We start from the raw sequence: 18,443 nt of genomic DNA, 5'->3' as shown, positions 1-18,443 counted from the left end.
GGTCATTCCAGCAAAGCTGTGCTGAAATAAACACCACTTTGAAGCATATGACGTTACTCATCTCAAGAGTAGCAATGTGTGCAGTCCTGTCTGGCTGCACTAGAAGTTCTGTTTTTCAAAGAGAGCGAAGATTTATGTCGACATATTTCAGAATGTGTGGCAATAGCTAGTCCAATTCTCACAGCCACACAACAGTATAACCAGTGCTAAATCATGGACTATGCCACAGCCTCGGTCCCCAAAACTATACCACACCCAACCCATGGTCACTTTGTCAAATAACCAATGGTTTTGGAAAAGTGAGAATTAGTATCACTGGCTAGCATACACAAAATGGGGAAGAAATCAGCAGATCAGGAAGCATCCATGGAAAGGGATAAATAGTCAAAGTTTTGATTTAAACTATTTATTCCTTTCCATGAATGCTGCCTGACCTGCTGAGTTTCTCCAGCATTTTCTGTGTGTTGTCCTGGATTTCCAGTATCTATAGAATCACGTGTTTATTAATGTTACTGTCAGTTCTAACATTAAAATGCAGAATACTTCCTGGGTACTAAACATGTTTTGAAGTTCACTGTCATTAATCTGACGTGTAACTGAAGTAGATCATTATTTCAGTTTACTTTAGGTGATGGTCAATCATGCAGCTTCAATACAAAAGTCAGCTAGAATTTGTACATCTGCAGCTCTGTGCCCTAGTCAGCATTTTAAGGTAGTAACAGTCACTTTGTTGGTTTTGGCTTTCAAGTATTAAAGGTCAAACTATTTATCTGGATTCAATTACAGTACCTATGATTGAAAAGGGCAGTGTGTTGGGGCCCGAGGTGAGGGGCAGGCTGGTTCGGCTCCCTGCTCTGCTCTGTGCTGAACTAAGAGTCCGGGGCGCACCATCAGCTTAGAACACTATTTGCTTGTTTGTTGTTTGCATAATTTGTTTTTTTCTTCTGTACATTGGGGTGTTAGGAGGTCGTTTTTATGGGGTCTTTTGGGTTTCTTTGTTTCGTGGCTGTCTTAGGAGGCAGATCTCAAGGTTGTATAATATATACATACTTTGATAATAAATGTACTTTGAACTGTGCTTCAATTTATATATTCATGTTATATATGGTTAATTTGGGAAAACCATCTGAAAAGTTGTGCACACATTCTTCCTTGGTCAATTATTTACACGAAAAGGCTCCAGCATTCATAACTCGTTGATCATGTGGGAAATGAGAACAACATGTGCATTTGTCTTGAAGAAAAAAGACAAGAACGTCACCTTGACCTTCACATTGTTTTTGTTTGGATATTCGGTTTAGCCACAAACTTTATTTACAGGGTACAAAAAATGAAATAATGGCCTGGGTTTTTCAAAATCAGGGCATTTTATGGCATGACTTCTTAGTTGGGCATTTTCTCTTATCGTTCAGTTCAGAATAGTTTTGCATGTAAACTGCAGGCAATGTGAGGTAGTACTGGCACTAAAGTGTGAGGGTTTCTCAGTGGCTTTGTGAGCAGGGATTGTTCTGATCTACCTATACAAACTAGTTTGTCCATAAAGTACCTTTACATGCTAAGCAGTGCCTTGTAAACTTGAACCTGCAGGTTTCTTTTGTATTCAGATAGTCACAAAGTAAATGCAGGATAGTTGTGCATCCTGGTGGCAGGATGATGATTTCACATCCAGTAAAATTCAGGGCTGCATGATTAATACAATGAAGAGTGGATAACAATGAACTGCAAGGTTAAATGTAGAGCTTTGCAAAATATCCAGCAACTTATAAAAAATTTGTAGTTCTCTTCCTCATGGAGAATGATTTGCACATAATAACAAGTGCTTGTACAAAAATATGGCACTATATTTGTTGCTTTGTGTTTCAATTAGTTCCGTATTCGTATAAGATTTAATATACAAATCTATTAGTGCAAGTGGAGCAGTAAAATATTATTTTCAGCAAGTACTAAAGTTAGATATTTTGGGATGAAGGGCGTGAGGGTTAGTAATAGTCTTACACACTTACTTTACATGAGCTTTAATGCTGTGGAAAAACTTCTGCTGTGGCTATGGTACTTGCTACAAGGATTTTTAACTGTTTGAGGCATTGCTGGCCTGTAAAAATTATGTTGAGTTCACATAGGACTTAAATATTGCAGTTTAACTAATAACCTCAGTGGAAAATACAAGAAAATATACATTTTTTACACATGAAACACCAATTTTAACAATGTCAACTGTGTATTTTACTTTACTACAGTTTTCCAAACCTGAATGTTGTCTTTCGATCCCCGACCAACACTTTTGTGTGTGTTAGGATATACTACTCAGAGAAGTGAATAACTTGGGGGGAAGGGTTTTTTGATACAGAGGAAACAAACAGTAAGAGTAAGAGATGACTTTGAATACACATATTATTATTTCATTACCAATGTAACCAATTTATTACAGAAACTATAAATTGAAATGTGTCTGCAATCTTAGGTAACCAGCAATACCAGATTTTACTAAAGGTTATTAAAGATAAATGAGCAAATCCTGCTGAAGTGAACTAAAATTAAAAATTGAAATATTTAGTGTAATGTATGGAATAATCTGTTTTTCTTTTTTTGCATTGTTTCAAATTTTCCAAAGCAAACTTTTCAGAATCAGAATCGGGTTTATTATCACCGGCATGTGACATGAAATTTGTTAACTTAGCAGTAGCAGTTCAATGCGATACATAATGTAGCAGAGAAAAACAAATAATAATAATAATAATACACAAAATAAAAATAATAACAAATAAACAAGTAAATCAATTATGCATGTTGAATAGATGTTTAATAAAACATACAAAAACAGGAAAAGTGAGGTAGTGTCCAAAGCTTCAACGTCCATTTAGGTCCAATGTCCATGCTAAGGTCACTGGGGAGAGTTTAAACTAGAATTGTTGGGGGGTGGGAACCGAACTAAAGAGACTGGGAAAGAGGAGGTTGGCTCACAAATAGAGAAAGCTTGTAGACAGTGTGAGAGGGAGGATAGGCAGGTGATAGAGAAGGGATGCGCTCAGACCGAAGGTTTGAGATGTGTCTATTTTAACGCAAGGAGTGTTGTGAACAAAGCAGATGAGCTTAGAGCGTGGATCAGTACTTGGAGATATGATGTGGTGGCCATTACAGAGACTTGGATGGCTAAGGGACAGGAATGGTTACTTCACGTGCCGGGTTTTAGATGTTTTTGAAAGGACAGGGAGGGAGACAAAAGAGATGGGGGCATGGCACTGTTGATCAGTGATAGTGTCACGGCTGCAGAAAAGGTGGACGCCATGGAGGGATTGTCCACGGAGTCTCTGTGGGTGGAGGTCAGGAACAGGAAGTGGTCAATAAATTAACTGGATGTTTTTTATGGGCTGCCCAATACTAACAGGGATATCGAAGAGCAAATAGGGAAACAGATCCTGGAAAGGTGTAATAATAACAGAGTTGTCGTGATGGGAGATTTTAATTTCCCAAATATCGATTGGCATCTCCCTAGAGCAAGGGGTTTAGATGGGGTGGAGTTTGTTAGGTGTGTTAAGGAAGATTTCTTGATACAATATGTAGATAAGCCTACAAGGGGAGAGGCTGTACTTAATTTGGTATTGGGAAATGAACCTGGTCAGGTGTCAGATCTCTCAGTAGGAAAGCATTTTGGAGATAGTGATCATAATTCTATTTCCTTTACAATAGCATTGGAGAGAGATAGGAACAGACAAGTTAGAAAAGCGTTTAGTTGGAGTAAGGGGAATTATGAGGCTATCAGGCAGGAAATTGGAAGTTTAAATTCCAATTTCAACTCCTCGGACCCCCGGCACATGTGGCATGGCATACAGGTCATTACAGACGTCAAACCTCCTAGTACTGTGCCTCCTTCCAGCTCTGCTTCCCTCCCTGATGAGCTCAATTACTGCTACGCTCGCTTTGACCGAGAGAACAAGGAGGTTACCCTCAAAGCGGATCTCCCACCTGGTGAACTGCTCCTCTCACTTTCCACCTCCGATGTTTACGCCACCCTGAGCAGGGTGAATGTACGAAAGGCAGCTGGTCCCGATGGAATACCTGGCCATGTGCCCAGAGTCTGTGCAGGGTAGTTGGCCAGGGTCTTCACGGACATTTTTAATCTGTCCCTGGCCCAAGCAGTTGTCCTCACAAGCTTCAAGATCACCACCATCGTGCCAGTGCCGAAATATTCCACTGCCACGGGCCTGAATGACTTCCATTTGGTTGCATTCACCCCCATCATTGCAAAGTGCTTTGAGAGTCTGGTTGTATCACATCTGAAATCCTGTCTGCCCTCTACCCTGGACCCCCATCAATTTGCCTATCGCACCAACAGGTCAACCGAGGATGCCATCTCCACGGCACTTCACTCTGCCCTGACCCACCTGGACAACCCCAACTCTTATGTCAGAATGCTGTTCATTGACTTTAGTTCGGCATTCAATACTATGATCCCCTCCAAGCTGATCACCAAACTTCGCCAGCTTGGTATCAGTGTATCCCTCTGCAATTGGACCTTGGACTTTCTAACAAACAGACCCCAATCAGTTAAGTTAGACAACCTCTCCTCCTCCACTCTCACCCTGAACATCGGCGTGCCTCAAGGCTGTGTGCTGAGCCCTCTTCTGTACTCCCTTTTCACCTATGACTGAGTTCCTGTACATGGATCTAACTCCATAATCAAGTTCACAGATGACACCACGGTGGTTGGTCTGATCAGAGGAGGTGACAAGACGGTCTACAGGAACGAGGTTCAGCACCTGGCTGCGTGGTGTGCCGACAACAATCTGGCCCTTAACACCCAGAAGACCAAGGAGATCATTGTGGACTTCAGGCATGCCGGGGGTCACACTCACGTCCCCATCTACATCAACAGAACTGTAGTGGAGCATGTATCGAGCTTCAGATTCCTTGGTGTCCACATTTCCAAGGATCTCACCTGGTTCCTGATCTCCATCCTGATCAAAAAGGCACAACAGCACCTTTATTTCCTGCGGAGCATGAATAAAGCTCACCTCTGTCCCAGGATACTGACGGACTTTTACCACTGTACCATTGAGAGCATACTCACCAACTGCATCTCAGTGTGGTATGGCAATTGTCCTGTATCGGACTGCAAAGCACTCCAGCGTGTGGTGAAAACTGCCCAGCGGATTATCGGCACCCAATTGCCCGCCATTGAGAACATCTACCATAAATGCTGCCTGGGCAGAGCGAAAAGCATTATCAGGGATGCATCTCACCCTAACCATGGACTTTTTACTCTCCTCCCATCCGGTAGGCGCTACAGGAGCCTCCGCTTCCGCACCAGCAGGCACAGGAAGAGCTTCGTCCCTGAGGCTGTGACACTGCTGAACCTCTCATCACAGTGCTAAGCAGTATTGCATCCGTATTGTACTGTCTCAGTACTTTTATATTTGTGTGCTGTAGCACTTCTTTTAATTCGCAGTTATTTTGTAAATAACACTATACTTTGCACTTCTGGTCAGATGCTAACTGCATTTCATTGGCTTTGTATCTGTACTTGGCACAATGACAATAAAGTTGAATCTAGTCTAATCTAATCTAAATTGGAAACAGATATTCTTAGGGAAAAGTACGGAAGAAATGTGGCAAATATTCAGGGGATATTAATGTGGAGTTCTGCATAGGTACGTTCCAATGAGACAGGGAAGTTATGGTAGGGTACAGGAGCCGTGGTGTACAAAGGCTGTTATAAATCTAGTCGAGATGAAGAGAAAAGCTTACAAAAGGTTCAGAGAGCTAGGTAATGTTAGAGATCTAGAAGATTAAAGCTAATAGGAAGGAGCTTAAGAAGGAAATTAGGAGAGCCAGAAGGGGCCATGAGAAGGCCTTGGCAGGCAGGATTAAGGAAAACCCCAAGGTATTCTACAAGTATGTGAAGAAGAAGAGGATAAGACGTGAAAGAATAGGACCTATCAAGTGTGACAGTGGAAAGTATGTATGAAACCGGAGGAAACAGCAGAGGTGTTTAATGAATACCTGACTTCAGTATTCAGTATGGAAAAGGATCTTGGTGATTGTAGTGCTGACTTGCAGCAGACTGAAAAAGTTGAGCATGTAGATATTAAGAAAGAGGATGTGCTGAGCTTTTGGAAAGCATCAAGTTAGATAAGACACCAGGACCGGATGACATGTACCCCAGGCTACTGTGGGAGGTGAGGAAGGAGATGGCTGAGCCTCTGGCGATGACCTTTGCATCATCAAAGGGGACGGGAGAGATTCAGGAGGATTGGAGAGTTGTGGAAGTTGTTCCTTTATTCAAGAAAGGGAGTAGAGATAACTCAGGAAATTATAGACCCGTGAGTCTTACCTCAGTGGTTGGTAGGTTGATGGAGAAGATCCTGAGAGGCAGGACTTATGAACATTTTGAGAGGTGTAATATGATTAGGAATAGTCAGCGTGGCTTTGTCAAGGACAGGTTGTGCCTTACGAGCCTGATTGAATTTTTTGAGGATGTGGCTAAACACATTGATGAAGGAAGAGCAGTAGATGTAGTGTATATTGATTTCAGCAAGGCATTTGATAAGGTACCCCATGCAAGGCTTATTGAGTAAGTAAGGAGGCATGGGATCCAAGGGGACATTGCTTCGTGGATGCAGAACTGGCTTGCCCATGAAGGCAAAGAGTGGTTGTAGATAAGTCATATTCTGCATGGAGGTTGGTCACCAGTGGTGTGCCTCAGGGATCTGGTTTGGGACCCTTACTCTTCGTGATTTTTATAAATGACCTGGATGAGGAAGTGGAGGGATGGGTTAGTCAGTTTGTTGATAACACAAAGGTTGTAGGTGTTGTGGATAGTGTGGAGGGCTGTCAGAGGTTACAGCGGGACATTGTTAGGATGCAAAACTGGGCTGAGAAGTGGCAGATGGAGTTCAACCCAGATAAGTGTGAAGTGTCTCATTTTGGTAGGTCAATTATGATGGCAGAGTATAGTATTAATGGTAAGATTCCTGGCAGTGTGGAGGATCAGAGGGATCTTGGGGTCCGAGTCCATGGGACGCTCAAAGCAGCTGCGCAGGTTGACTCTGTGGTTACGGTGTATTGGCCTTCATCAATCATGGAATTGAATTTAGGAGCCGAGAGGTAATGTTGCAGCTATATAGGACCCTGTTCAGACTCCACTTGGAGTATTGTGCTCAGTTCTGGTCACCTCACTACAGGAAATATGTGTAAATCATAAAAACGGTGCAAAGGAGATTTACAAGGATGTAGCCTAGATTGGGGAGCATGCCTTATGAGAATAGGTTGAGTGAACTCGGCCTTTTCTCCTTGAATCGACAGAGGATGAGAGGTAAACTGATAGAGGCGTATAAGATAATGAGAGGCATTGATAGTCAGAGGCTTTTTCCCAGGGCTGAAATGGTTACCACAAGAGGACACAGGTTTAAGGAGCTGGGGAGTAGGTACAGAGGAGATGTCAGGGGTAAGTTTTTTTACTCAGAGTGGTGAGTGCGTGGAATGGGCTGCCGGCAACAGTGCTGGAGGTGGATACGATAGGAGACTTTTGGATAGATACATGGAGCTTAGAAAAATAGAGGGCTATTTCTCTAGCCCTCTATTTAGCCCAGTAATTTCTAAGGTAGGAACATGTTCAGCATAACTTTGTGGGCCGAAGGACCTGTATTGTGCTGTAGGTTTTCTATGTTTCTATGTATCTACCAAAAAAAAGTCTCCCACAATTCACTCTGCATTGACCACTCATAATTTTATCCACTTTTTGAATATCATTCCACAGTCTCCACATCCTCAAATATTCAAAGGCTACTTAATCTATTCTGGTAATTGTATGTCCTCATCCCAGAAAACATTCGATTTCTGAAACCTCTCTGATGTTACTTCATTCCTATAATCAGGTGACCAAAACTGAAACAATACTACCGTTGAGGCATAATCTTCTTATGAATATTCAACATGAGCTCCCTGATCATATACTCTATGTCTTTCGTTAATAAAGCTCAAATCAGGCTATTGGCCAGAATGAACTAAGATCTACAAATCAGTGAAGAGGAATGATGCAAGGCTGGTGGAAGTAGACAAACCAATTGTCTTTGTTCGTTCTGTGCGGTTGAAGAAATAAAAACTGCTATATCGTGAAGCTGTTCTGTAAACTCCATTTTATAAGCTTGCTTGTGAACTTGTTTTGCTCAGGAATAGCAGTATCAAAATGCTTTAAGAGGGCACAGTGATGCTCCTGATAACCTGCGGAACTAGATACAATTTCCAAACAAGAAGTTATTTGTGAGGTGTTCTTTATAAAATAGAACATGCAGATTTATGAATAGTGTAGCCTTTGTCTGACCTGAGTAACCTGAGCCAGCAGCTGGCTGGTCTGCTCTTATTTACAATAAAAGACATTAATTACTAATTGTTACTTTTGAGAACTTGCTGGCTTAGACCAGAGCCAAAAGGAAGCTAACATACATGAGCCAAATAGATCGATGCATAACATTTGAATTGATAAGGAAAGAATATAAGAATGAGGGGCTTTGAATGCAAAGTGGCGACAACTCTGTGGAGACCAACCATCTTGGAAATGGATGACCCCACATAGGAAATGTGGAGATTACATTGGGATCAAGGAGAATTCCTGGCCAGCGTAGATTTCTTTTCCTGGCTATTACCTTTTTTCTTATTGGATTATTCATGGAGGGTTGGGGAAACCTAATGGGTGTGCACACAAGTATTTAGTTGTGTTCATTCATGTGTTTGTAAACTGAGCCAATAAAGGTACTTGTCAGTAAATACAGAATCTCCCTGTGCCTAACTGAACATTGATATTGAGGGTTAATCTTTGTAATAAGACATACACAAGAGTCCTGATAAAGGGTCTTGATCTAATTTATTTTTACTGCCCACTACACTTCTGGCGATTAGGGCAGCATTGAAGGCACTCCATCTTCGGAGGTAGTCAGGGCCTCCATTGTCACGTCAGAAGCTTCCTCTTGATTTCCACTACTGTCAGCCATGCAAGTCGCAGGTGGAGACTCAGAGATACCTTCCGTTCAGATATAAAAGGATTCTTCATTGCTGTTTCTCTAACAATTTTATTTTCCCAGTCAGGGTTATTAGCCCTGAGCTGAAACCCTGAACCTGAAGGACCAGTGGACCACTCTTACTCTGTCCTCTACCCTTTGACCTGTAGGGCATGAGAGACCATGCTAAGAGTCAAAGCATAAAGCCATGACTCCAGCCAACATAGCTCTGTCTCTGGGTCATTGACACATGCAAGCCTCCAAACCATGACAAGGTTGTGGTCCTCTTGGAGGTCAGCCTAAAAAGTTGACAATTTATCCGTTTTCATAGATGCTGATGGAACTGCTGAGTTCCTCCAGCATTTTGAAGATTCCTAACATTGGTAGAATCTTCTGTTTATACACAATTAAACATTTTCTGTACCTACCCTGCCATTTAATGATTTGTTCACACATGCCTTTACTGTCTCATTTGTCAAACAATTGCACTGTTCATGTACAAAGCACATTAAAATGCTGGAGTAGTGTAATATATTAATGTCTGAAAATGTAAGGGAGCAATTCACACAGAACCTTTCAATAGAATTGATGCAAATTGATAGGAGAGTTTATTCATTGAACTAATTAAAACAAGAAGGAAAGAGCAGAATAATGATTATACAAGGGGTGATTGATAAGTTCATGGCCTAAGGTAGAAGGAGTCAATTTTAGAAAACCTAGCGCATTTATTTCTGTCATAGGCCCCTCCTACATTTACACACTTAGTCCAGCGGTCATGGAGCATACGGATTCCTTATTTGTAGGAGTCGGTGTCTTGGACTCCATAAAGTGGTCCACAGCAGGGGTGATTGATAAGTTTGTGGCCTAAAGTAGAAGGAGATGAGTTACTAACTTAAAACTTTCTGCATAATCACTCAAAGAGTTGAACTGCACGTGCATGTAACTCACCTCCTTCTACCCAAGGCCACAAACTTATCAATCACCCCTGCTGTGGACCACTTTCTGGAGGTCTAAGAGGACTCTACAAAGAAGGAATCCGTATGCTCCACGACTGCTGGACTAAGTGTGTAAATGTAGGAGGGGACTATGTTGAAAAATAAATGCGTTATTGACTTCTTCTATCTTATGTCACGAAATTATCAATCACCCCTCGTAGTTGAAAGATCATTGATTTTCTTTTTATCTTTGCAAGATCCTTCTTTCCTGTACTTTTAAATTAGCAAAATTAAATATTTAAAAATTGTAGGTTACAAGTAAAATATTTCAAGTATGCTTACCCTTGCATGCTCATTGAGCTGACATAATTATAAGATCATTTTTCTTAATGTTTTGATCCACATTAATTTAGCAATTTAAAGTGAAACTTCAAAACATTACTTTCAACTCTTAGATTAATAAATGTATTGTATTTGATAAGTATTTATACATATATACTATTCTGTAGATTGAAACTAGATACTTGTACAAATTTAAACAGGATAGCTGGAAAACAATGTATTTTTATTATTCAAAACTTAATAGTGTGTAATAATAGAGAAATTGTTGAAACTTACCAAACTTACATGACTGATGTAGCAGTTTACAAACAGTAAATGTTTTTCACCCTCTGCATGCCACCTTGGCTAAACAGAGGAGCGCTTTTAGTTATAGACTACGACAACTGCACTGCTCCAAAGAGCACTGTCTGAGGTCGTTCTTACCCTTGGCCATTAAGCTTTATACTGAGACAATCTATAGCTGGGGAAGTGATGCCCCTCTCCTGTTAGACTCTCTGTGGTAACTTATTTTTTATTCTTTCTACTTTTTCTAATATTTATATCTGTGCACTTGTAATGCTACTGTGACTGTAATTTGCTTTGGGGTCAGTAAAGTATCTGCCTATCTCAAAATGCACATCAAAAATACGAAGTTCTGTATTTCAGGAAGTAACTACTATGTGGCCTCTACATTGATGAGTCCTATTGTAAATTGAGGGACCGTTCCATTGAGCACCTCCACTCCATCCGCCAAAAGCAGAGCTTCCCAGTGGCCAAACATTTTAATTCCAATTCCCTTTCTACGTCAGTCTATGGCCTCCTCTTATGCCGTGATGAGGCCTCCCTCAGGGTGGAGGAGCAACAACTTGTATTCCATCTGGGTACCCTCAATCCGATGGTATAAATATGAACTTCTCCTTCTGGTTAAAAATTCCCTCGCTCTCCCCTCGTCTTCTATTCCCCACTCTGGTCACTTACCTCTTCTCACCTGCCTATCACCTCTGCTTGGATCCCCTCCTCCTTCCTTTTCTCCTATGGTCCATTCTCTCCTATCAGATTCCTCCCTCTCCAGCCCTGTACCTTTCCTACCCTCTTGACTTCACCTATCCTCCTTCCCCTCCCCCCCCACCTTTTTTATTCTGGCATCTTCTCCCTTCCTTTCCAGTCCTAAAGAAGGTCTCAGCCCGAAACGTAGATGCTATCTGACCTGCTGATATGCTCCAGCATTTTGTAAGTGTTGCTTTGGTCTTCAAGATCTGCAAAATTTCTTGTGTGTATACTTTTAGAAATTGTTTAGTGTTAAAGGCTTCCCTTGAAGCACCAGAGCCACTGCCAGCCAAATGGCTGACCTTAGTATTAGAATTGGTGTGTCAATGTGTATTACTTTGCACTTTCCAGTTGTCAGCAAAGACATGCTATTAGTCGTAAATCCAAAAATGTGCTTGATAGTGAGAAAGGAAGTGGGCACAAAAATGGCAAAAATCACACTCAATCTGGAGAAGCGTGAGGTAATATATTTAGGTATGGTGACAGATCAAGGAAGTACATGGTAGGTACATAACCGGATTCAAGAACTGAAGTTGAATTGAAGGATTCCCTGAAGGAGCAGTACAGGTAGAAAAGTAGAAGAGAGGGAAGGGATTTATGTGTGTGTTGCCAGAGCGGGTGACTTGTAGATATGAGTAGAGAGAATCTATTTTGGGCTTGTTTTCACTGGGATCTAAGGGAATTGTGCAGAGATTTGATTGAAATGCATCAGATTCTGAGAAGTATTTGGAAAAGTACACAGAAAGAACCATTTGCCTCAACAGGGGGGATCCATAACAAAGGATCATAGATTTTCGATATGACAGAAGAATTTGAGGAAAGTTGAATAAAAAATTTAGTGATTGAAAAAAATTAGTGAGGTGTGGAACTCGCTATCTTGTTTGCTGAGAGTTTGCATTGTTTACTGTTTCTACAACATCTACAACATGAGAATTTGAAGAAACACAGCCTGAAGGGCAGTGGACCAGGAATTGAGAAGATTTTGGGTGTGATAAGCTGAGTGAGCTCCTTCTAGATTCTTTAGCAGCTCCTCTGTATCCTACACAGAATAAGTATTTTGCATGGATCACCTATCTTAGACAATATGTGCTGATACTACTTGTTAACCAATCTTCTTACAATGCCTTTTTTGTCTTTCCTCTCAATACTGATGGAAGACTGGGTAGGGCTATATGGTGAAGACGATGCAGGAGGCATAGATCTTGGAATCTTGCAGCAGCTGAAATTCTTGGACAGCCATAATGTCCACTCATCTCATTATGCTTTTTGCCACATATGAGCTAAGGTGCACAATTATTTTTCTGACACGTGTCAATTTTTTAATGCAGAAAATACAGTACTGATTCACAGGTGCAAATATTTACATCCTATTTGTCTAATATGATTTGGCCTAGCACTAGGTAATATTGGACTTGAGCAATGATTCTCATTCTTGGGATTTGAGGGTGTATAGAATGAAGTGTTCATAACAAGTAATACAGTTTATAAAGATGGTTTTCTTCTTTTACTTCTGCAGAGGGTAATGAAACAGGAGTGATGGACAGCCTGATGGAAGCCTTGCAGTCAGGTGCTGCTTTCAGGGATCGCAGGAAACGTACACCAAGGAGTCTTGGTAAGTGACAAACGCTGAGTGATGTAGAATAAGAGAATGAAAGTCTGGCACAAAATGCATTCTCATTGCTACTGACATATTATAATAAATCTTGAAGATTATATAAAAATATTTCTTACCAAAGGGATTATACCTTTTCAAATATTAATTATGCATCTCAGAATGGCACAAAAAATTAATATCCATTTTCATCATGCAAGCAAAAATCAGGTGAGCTGCTTTGATTCTGATACAAGCTTTATCAAAGTTGCTGACAGGTCAATAGATTGAAAAAGTACAAAGCATGACACTCTTTGATATTTAATTCAACCCTGATAGCATTTTGAACCTATAATGTTATTGCTTTTATGCGGAGACTTTTAAGTGTGAGAACAGAACATGTGGATAAAATGTTACAAACGTTTTAATAGTTATTAATGACTAATCTGACTGGAATGCTGCAAATGATGGCACAGTTCGTAGAATTGCCGCTTCATAGCTTTGTGGAGTTTACAGGTTCTTCCTGTAATAACCTGGGTTTTCTCCATCTGCTGGAGTTTCCTCGCACATACCACATTGGTAGGTTAACCACTTTAAATTACCGCCAGTCTATAGGTGAGTAGTAGAACCTAGGGAACAGTGATGGGAAATTGGAGAGTATAAAATAGGTTTAACGTAAATGAGTATTTGACGGTCAACATGGAAACAGTGGCCTAAAGGGCCTGTTTCTGTGCAGTCTGGCCCTGTGAGTGCGTATTCCAGTGCAATTAGGTCAATACTGCAAATGAAAATGTGGCAGTCAAAACCTCCAGTGCATGCATTGAAACTTATAGCAGTTTCAGTAATGAAAGTGCAAACTTGTTTCATAAATATTTTTAATTAATGATTGAGCAAAATATTTGGGAGAAAAAAATTAAAATTGTGCCATTGAGAAAATTTAAGAAAGCAATTTTGGGGAGTCGGGGTGGATGTACAGAATGCTTACCTCATATATTAAGATGTGCGTATCCATTGTTATTTTATTAAGAAGAAAAGTTTAGTTATTAGCATATGCTTGGTTCTCTGAGTCCACAGTTGCTTAACAGATCATTATGACTAATTTATTCTCTAGCAGTTTTTACACTGTAGAGGGTTCCTTCAATGTAAATGCAGCTGTCACTTAATTAGAGTCATTTTTTGATAGCTTGCTTCCTGGTTGTTGCAGGTGAACAAGGTCCAGCTAGTCCAACATCCCGATGGCCTGTTGAAAATGGTAAAGGAAAATAAAATTAAAGTGCTTCTACTTTCCTTCCATCTATCTCACTTTCCAATTCAGCTTAAAGCTCCTTAAAATGCTCTAGATAGATAATTGGCTGTAACCTTTATTTTGTGCCTGAGGCAAAAGTCTTGTTGGGGACAATATGATGATGGCAAGTATTCCCTTAATGCTAGTTCTGAAGAAATCTCTATTTCAGATCTCCTCGCACTGCTGTATTAATTTCACACCCAGCAGCTGCTCTAACAGTACTTTGGCATTAAACTCAAAATGTCAAGTATTGCACTTAGTCCAAACTTTTCTAATAGATTCTGGCCTTTTCCTGTACTTTGTGCTTGAGAAATTTATCCACAATGTTATGTTGTATCAGTGTTTTTGCCACAGGAAATAACAGCTTTAAAGATGTGTGTGTTATTATTATTTTAATAGGTTTGTCTCTTAGAATGTTGCAATGGAATATTAACTTCTTTCAATTCCGTTTTTTGAACTATTTTCTCAGGAATCATGACCCATATAACATTAAGTGCAGCATAGTTCTCCAAGACCTCAGGCGTATTTTCATAAGCCAATTAAATATATTTCTGCTTCTTGATTAAGTTTCCATATCTATTTGCAGCATCATTAACAGTTGCAGATACTTTGTAAGTATTTTTGGCGTTATAAAACAAGCTTTACCTTTTTCAGAAGTTCCACATTTTAATACCTAATTTGAATTGATTGCACTGGCTGTCTGGAAATCAGCCGCAATTCATTGACTTCATATGTGTGGCATATAAGTACAGTTCACGGCTCTTGTGAAAAGAAAAATTGGCCATTGCAAAATCAATACTGATAGCAGTAAAGGAAGTCTGGTAAAACAGAGCTCCAGTATAATGAAATTATCTTGAAATATGTCAATATATCAGGATTATGTGAAGTACCAAGACCAAATGACAGAATTTCAGCTATATCTCAATGCACTGAGGTAGTTGCAGTAACCATGGAGATAAGAACAGTAATGAGTTGTTCATGCTATGTTTTTGTTATTTTTCTGTTTGACTTGGACAAAGCAAAGCCACTTGCAGTGCAGTCAACCTTGCAAAGGGCTTTTCACAAGAATTTGGGAACTGGTGTGTGAATTAGCAGAGCTAATCTGCAAATTGGTGAAGCAACACTTGACATTATCATATCTTGACTACTCCCTTCAATGGCACGCCCTGAGTATGTCCTATCCCTACTGGCAAGAATGACCAACTGAAGATAGTGACACATTGTATCCCAAGGCATCCTCAATAACAACTTTAGACCACAGGGTGCTCATTAAGTAGGGTCGAATGTTGTCAAGGACCTCTCTTCCTGATTTCCTCTCAGTGTTTCTCTTTGACTGCAATCCTCCACTTTGAGCAAATCTTCAAAGAAGATCTGCAAGAGAGTTATAAAATCTTTGCTCCCAACAGAATTTCCCAGGTGTGTCCTGTGTATATAAGCCAAAACAAATCCAATCCAGCACATTATTACCTAATCAGTCTACTCTCAGACATCAGCAAAATGAAGGTGTTTTTGATGGTGCTATTAAGCAAAGTTTACTGGGCTTATTTTGCTCACTAGTGGGCATTTTGGGTTACATCTGGACAATTAGTTCCATTTTGGGGAAAGAATGGGTTTGTTCAAATGAGGTGGATATCCATTGATAGAAATTTTGAAGGTAAGGATTTTCATGGATTCTGGGTGAAATAGCTGCAACACCCTTGGAATGTTGCAATTGTTTACACAGCTGAATGATGAGAAACGTGATAAGCTAAAAATCTCTCATGGAGCAAGATGTCAAAAGTGAAACAAAAAGTAGGAGCAACAATGGTGGGTCGGTATGCAGAAGTAGACACTAGGAAGAGCAGAAACTAATTATGCTGTGATAATATGCAATGATGGTAGTGTGTTTGGTATGCCATTAGCTCTTTGTAGGGGCATTCACAGGGGTAAAGTAGTAATCTGAGTTCAGCAAAAGACCAAAAAAAGTAATGGAGAGCATGTCATTATATATATATATATATGTATCTGTGTGTGTGTGTGTGTGAACAGAACCGCAGAGTCGAGGCAACACAGGCTGTCAAGCATTGTACAGACATGAGAGAATGCAGTTGCTGGAAATCTGGAGCAGCATGCAAACAATGCTGGAAGAACTCAGCTGGTCAGACAGCTTCTATTAAGGAAAATCAACAGTCAACATCTCAGGCTAAGACCCCTGATTAGGGTCTTGGAAAGAAAGAGTGCAGAAGCCAGAATAAAAGTGTGAGGAGAGTGGGAGGAGCATAAGCTAGCTGGTGATAAGTAAATCCTGGTGAGAGGGACAACATGGGGGGAGGAGAGAAGGTAGAAATGATGTGAGAAGCTGGGAGATGGATAGGTTGAATAGGCAAAGGGTTGAAGGAGAAGGAATCTGATAGGAGAGGACAATAGAACATGGAATAAAGGAAGGATGGTGAGTAACCAGAGGGAGGAAGATCCAGGTGATAGGCAAATCATGACAGCAGAGAAGAGGAAAGAAAAAGGGTAAAGGAGCCAGAGGCATATTGAAAAACAAGGGCAGTAGGGTGAATAGAGTGGAGTGATTACCATAAATTAGGGAAGTAGATGTTAATGCCGTCAAGTTGCAGTCTGCCAAGTTAGGATATGAGGTGATGCTCCTCTAATATTCATATGACCTCAAAATGGCAGTTGAGGAGGCTGTGAACAGAAAAATCAATGTGAGAATGGAAAATGGTATTAAAGTTCAACGTGCATACAGTATATGTCACAATATACAGCCCTGGATTTATTTTCTTGCGGGTATACTCAATAAATCCATAATAGAATAATTGAAAGACTGCACCAATTTGGGCATTCAACCAGTGTGCAAAAGACAACAAACAGCAAATACAAAAAGAAAGAAATAATTAGATTAGATTATGAGGCCACTCAGTCCTCGTTTATTGTCATTTAGAAATGCATGCATTAAAAAATGATACAATGTTCCTCCAGAAAGATATCACAGAAACACAGGACAAACCTAGACTAAAACTGACAAAACCGCATAATTATAACAGAGTTACAACAGTGCAAAGCAATACAGGTTTCCCCCGCTGTCCGAAGGTAGAGCATTCCTATGGAACGGTTCATAAGCCGAAATGTCGTAAAGCGAAGAAGCAATTACCATTTATTTATATGGGAAAAAGTTGTGAGCGTTCGTAGACCCAAAAATAACCAAGTCATGCCAAATAACACATAAAACCTAAAATAATAGTAACATATAGTAAAAGCAGGAATGATATGATAAATACAGATACACAGCTTATATAAAGTAGAAATACTTTTCCACAATCATTGCCTGAACTGTCCTCCGTAGCGAAAATCCCACACAAGCGCCGTCGGCAAAAACACGCGCAAGTGCTCTCCAGTAACCTTTAAGCTATGAAGCTGCCAAATCATACCAAATAACACATAAAAATACACAGCCTATATAAAGTAGAAATAATGTATGTACAGTGTAGTATCACCTACCGGAATTGGGAAAGCGCGGAGCACACGGATGGTGGTGTGTTAGGCTGAGTCGGAGTTTGGGTGGTGCAGTGGCCCCCACCCTCCAGGCCGCCGACCGATGCATTGCCGTGAAGCATGCAGTGGTAGCCGGGAGGCACACAGCACACCTTTAAGAAAAAAGCCGAAATAAACATGCTAATTAATTAGGTGCCGCCGGACACGTAATTGTCAGCCCAGATTAGTGCCCATTGCCGATTGCATCGCCTCTGATCTGGGCCAACAATTACGTGTTGGGCGGCACCTAATTAATTAGAATGTTTACTTTGGCTCTTTTCTTAAAGATGTGCTGTGTGCCTTCTGGCTACCGCTGCATTCTCCGCGAATCGGTATCTGTCCGCGGCCTGGGTGTAGGGGTGGTGGGATACTGGGATGTCATCTTGTTGTCTGTTTCCATCAGAGCAGGCAGCTCATCTTCTCCTATGACTGCCCGCCTCGATGTCGAAGGTCGAGGTTCGTCGTCTGCTGTGGCTGATGTGGAAGACTTACTTGACTGCTGAGCCTCGCGCATTTTTCTATCATACAGTTCTTTGTAAGAACTTAAACCATCCTGCAAATATCCCCTGAACCGACGTACCCTTTCAAAATTAAAGTCGTACTTTATCATTACTCATTAGGTTTCGATTGTTATCCTTTCCTCTTCCAATTGCATCAGCTCTTCATCTATCAGTTCTTGGTCAAAACCTCTTCAACATCATCTTCGTCAGCTCCCACAAGCCAAACTCACTGTGTCCTTACTTTGTTCACCA

At 40.7% G+C, this 18,443-nt stretch overlaps 1 protein-coding gene across 5 annotated transcripts in view; it reads left to right on the top strand.

The window, feature by feature from the left end:
• The window catches only part of diaph2 (diaphanous-related formin 2), a 631,396-nt gene that overhangs the window by 524,556 nt on the left and 88,397 nt on the right, over positions 1-18,443 (top strand). For 4 of the 5 annotated variants that reach the window (XM_072270521.1, XM_072270519.1, XM_072270516.1 and 1 more), the window contains 2 exons: positions 12,813-12,908; positions 14,092-14,139. In XM_072270521.1, the coding sequence (XP_072126622.1) occupies positions 12,813-12,908; positions 14,092-14,139 (144 nt within the window). The remainder of the gene's footprint in view (positions 1-12,812; positions 12,909-14,091; positions 14,140-18,443) is intronic. The other variant, XM_072270520.1, reaches the window with a different exon arrangement.

Source organism: Mobula birostris, chromosome 10 (assembly GCF_030028105.1).
Source record: "Mobula birostris isolate sMobBir1 chromosome 10, sMobBir1.hap1, whole genome shotgun sequence".
NCBI classification, from domain to species: domain Eukaryota; kingdom Metazoa; phylum Chordata; class Chondrichthyes; order Myliobatiformes; family Myliobatidae; genus Mobula; species Mobula birostris.
The sequence above is the reverse complement of the archived record's forward strand: the minus strand, read 5'-3'. Positions and strand labels throughout refer to the sequence as shown.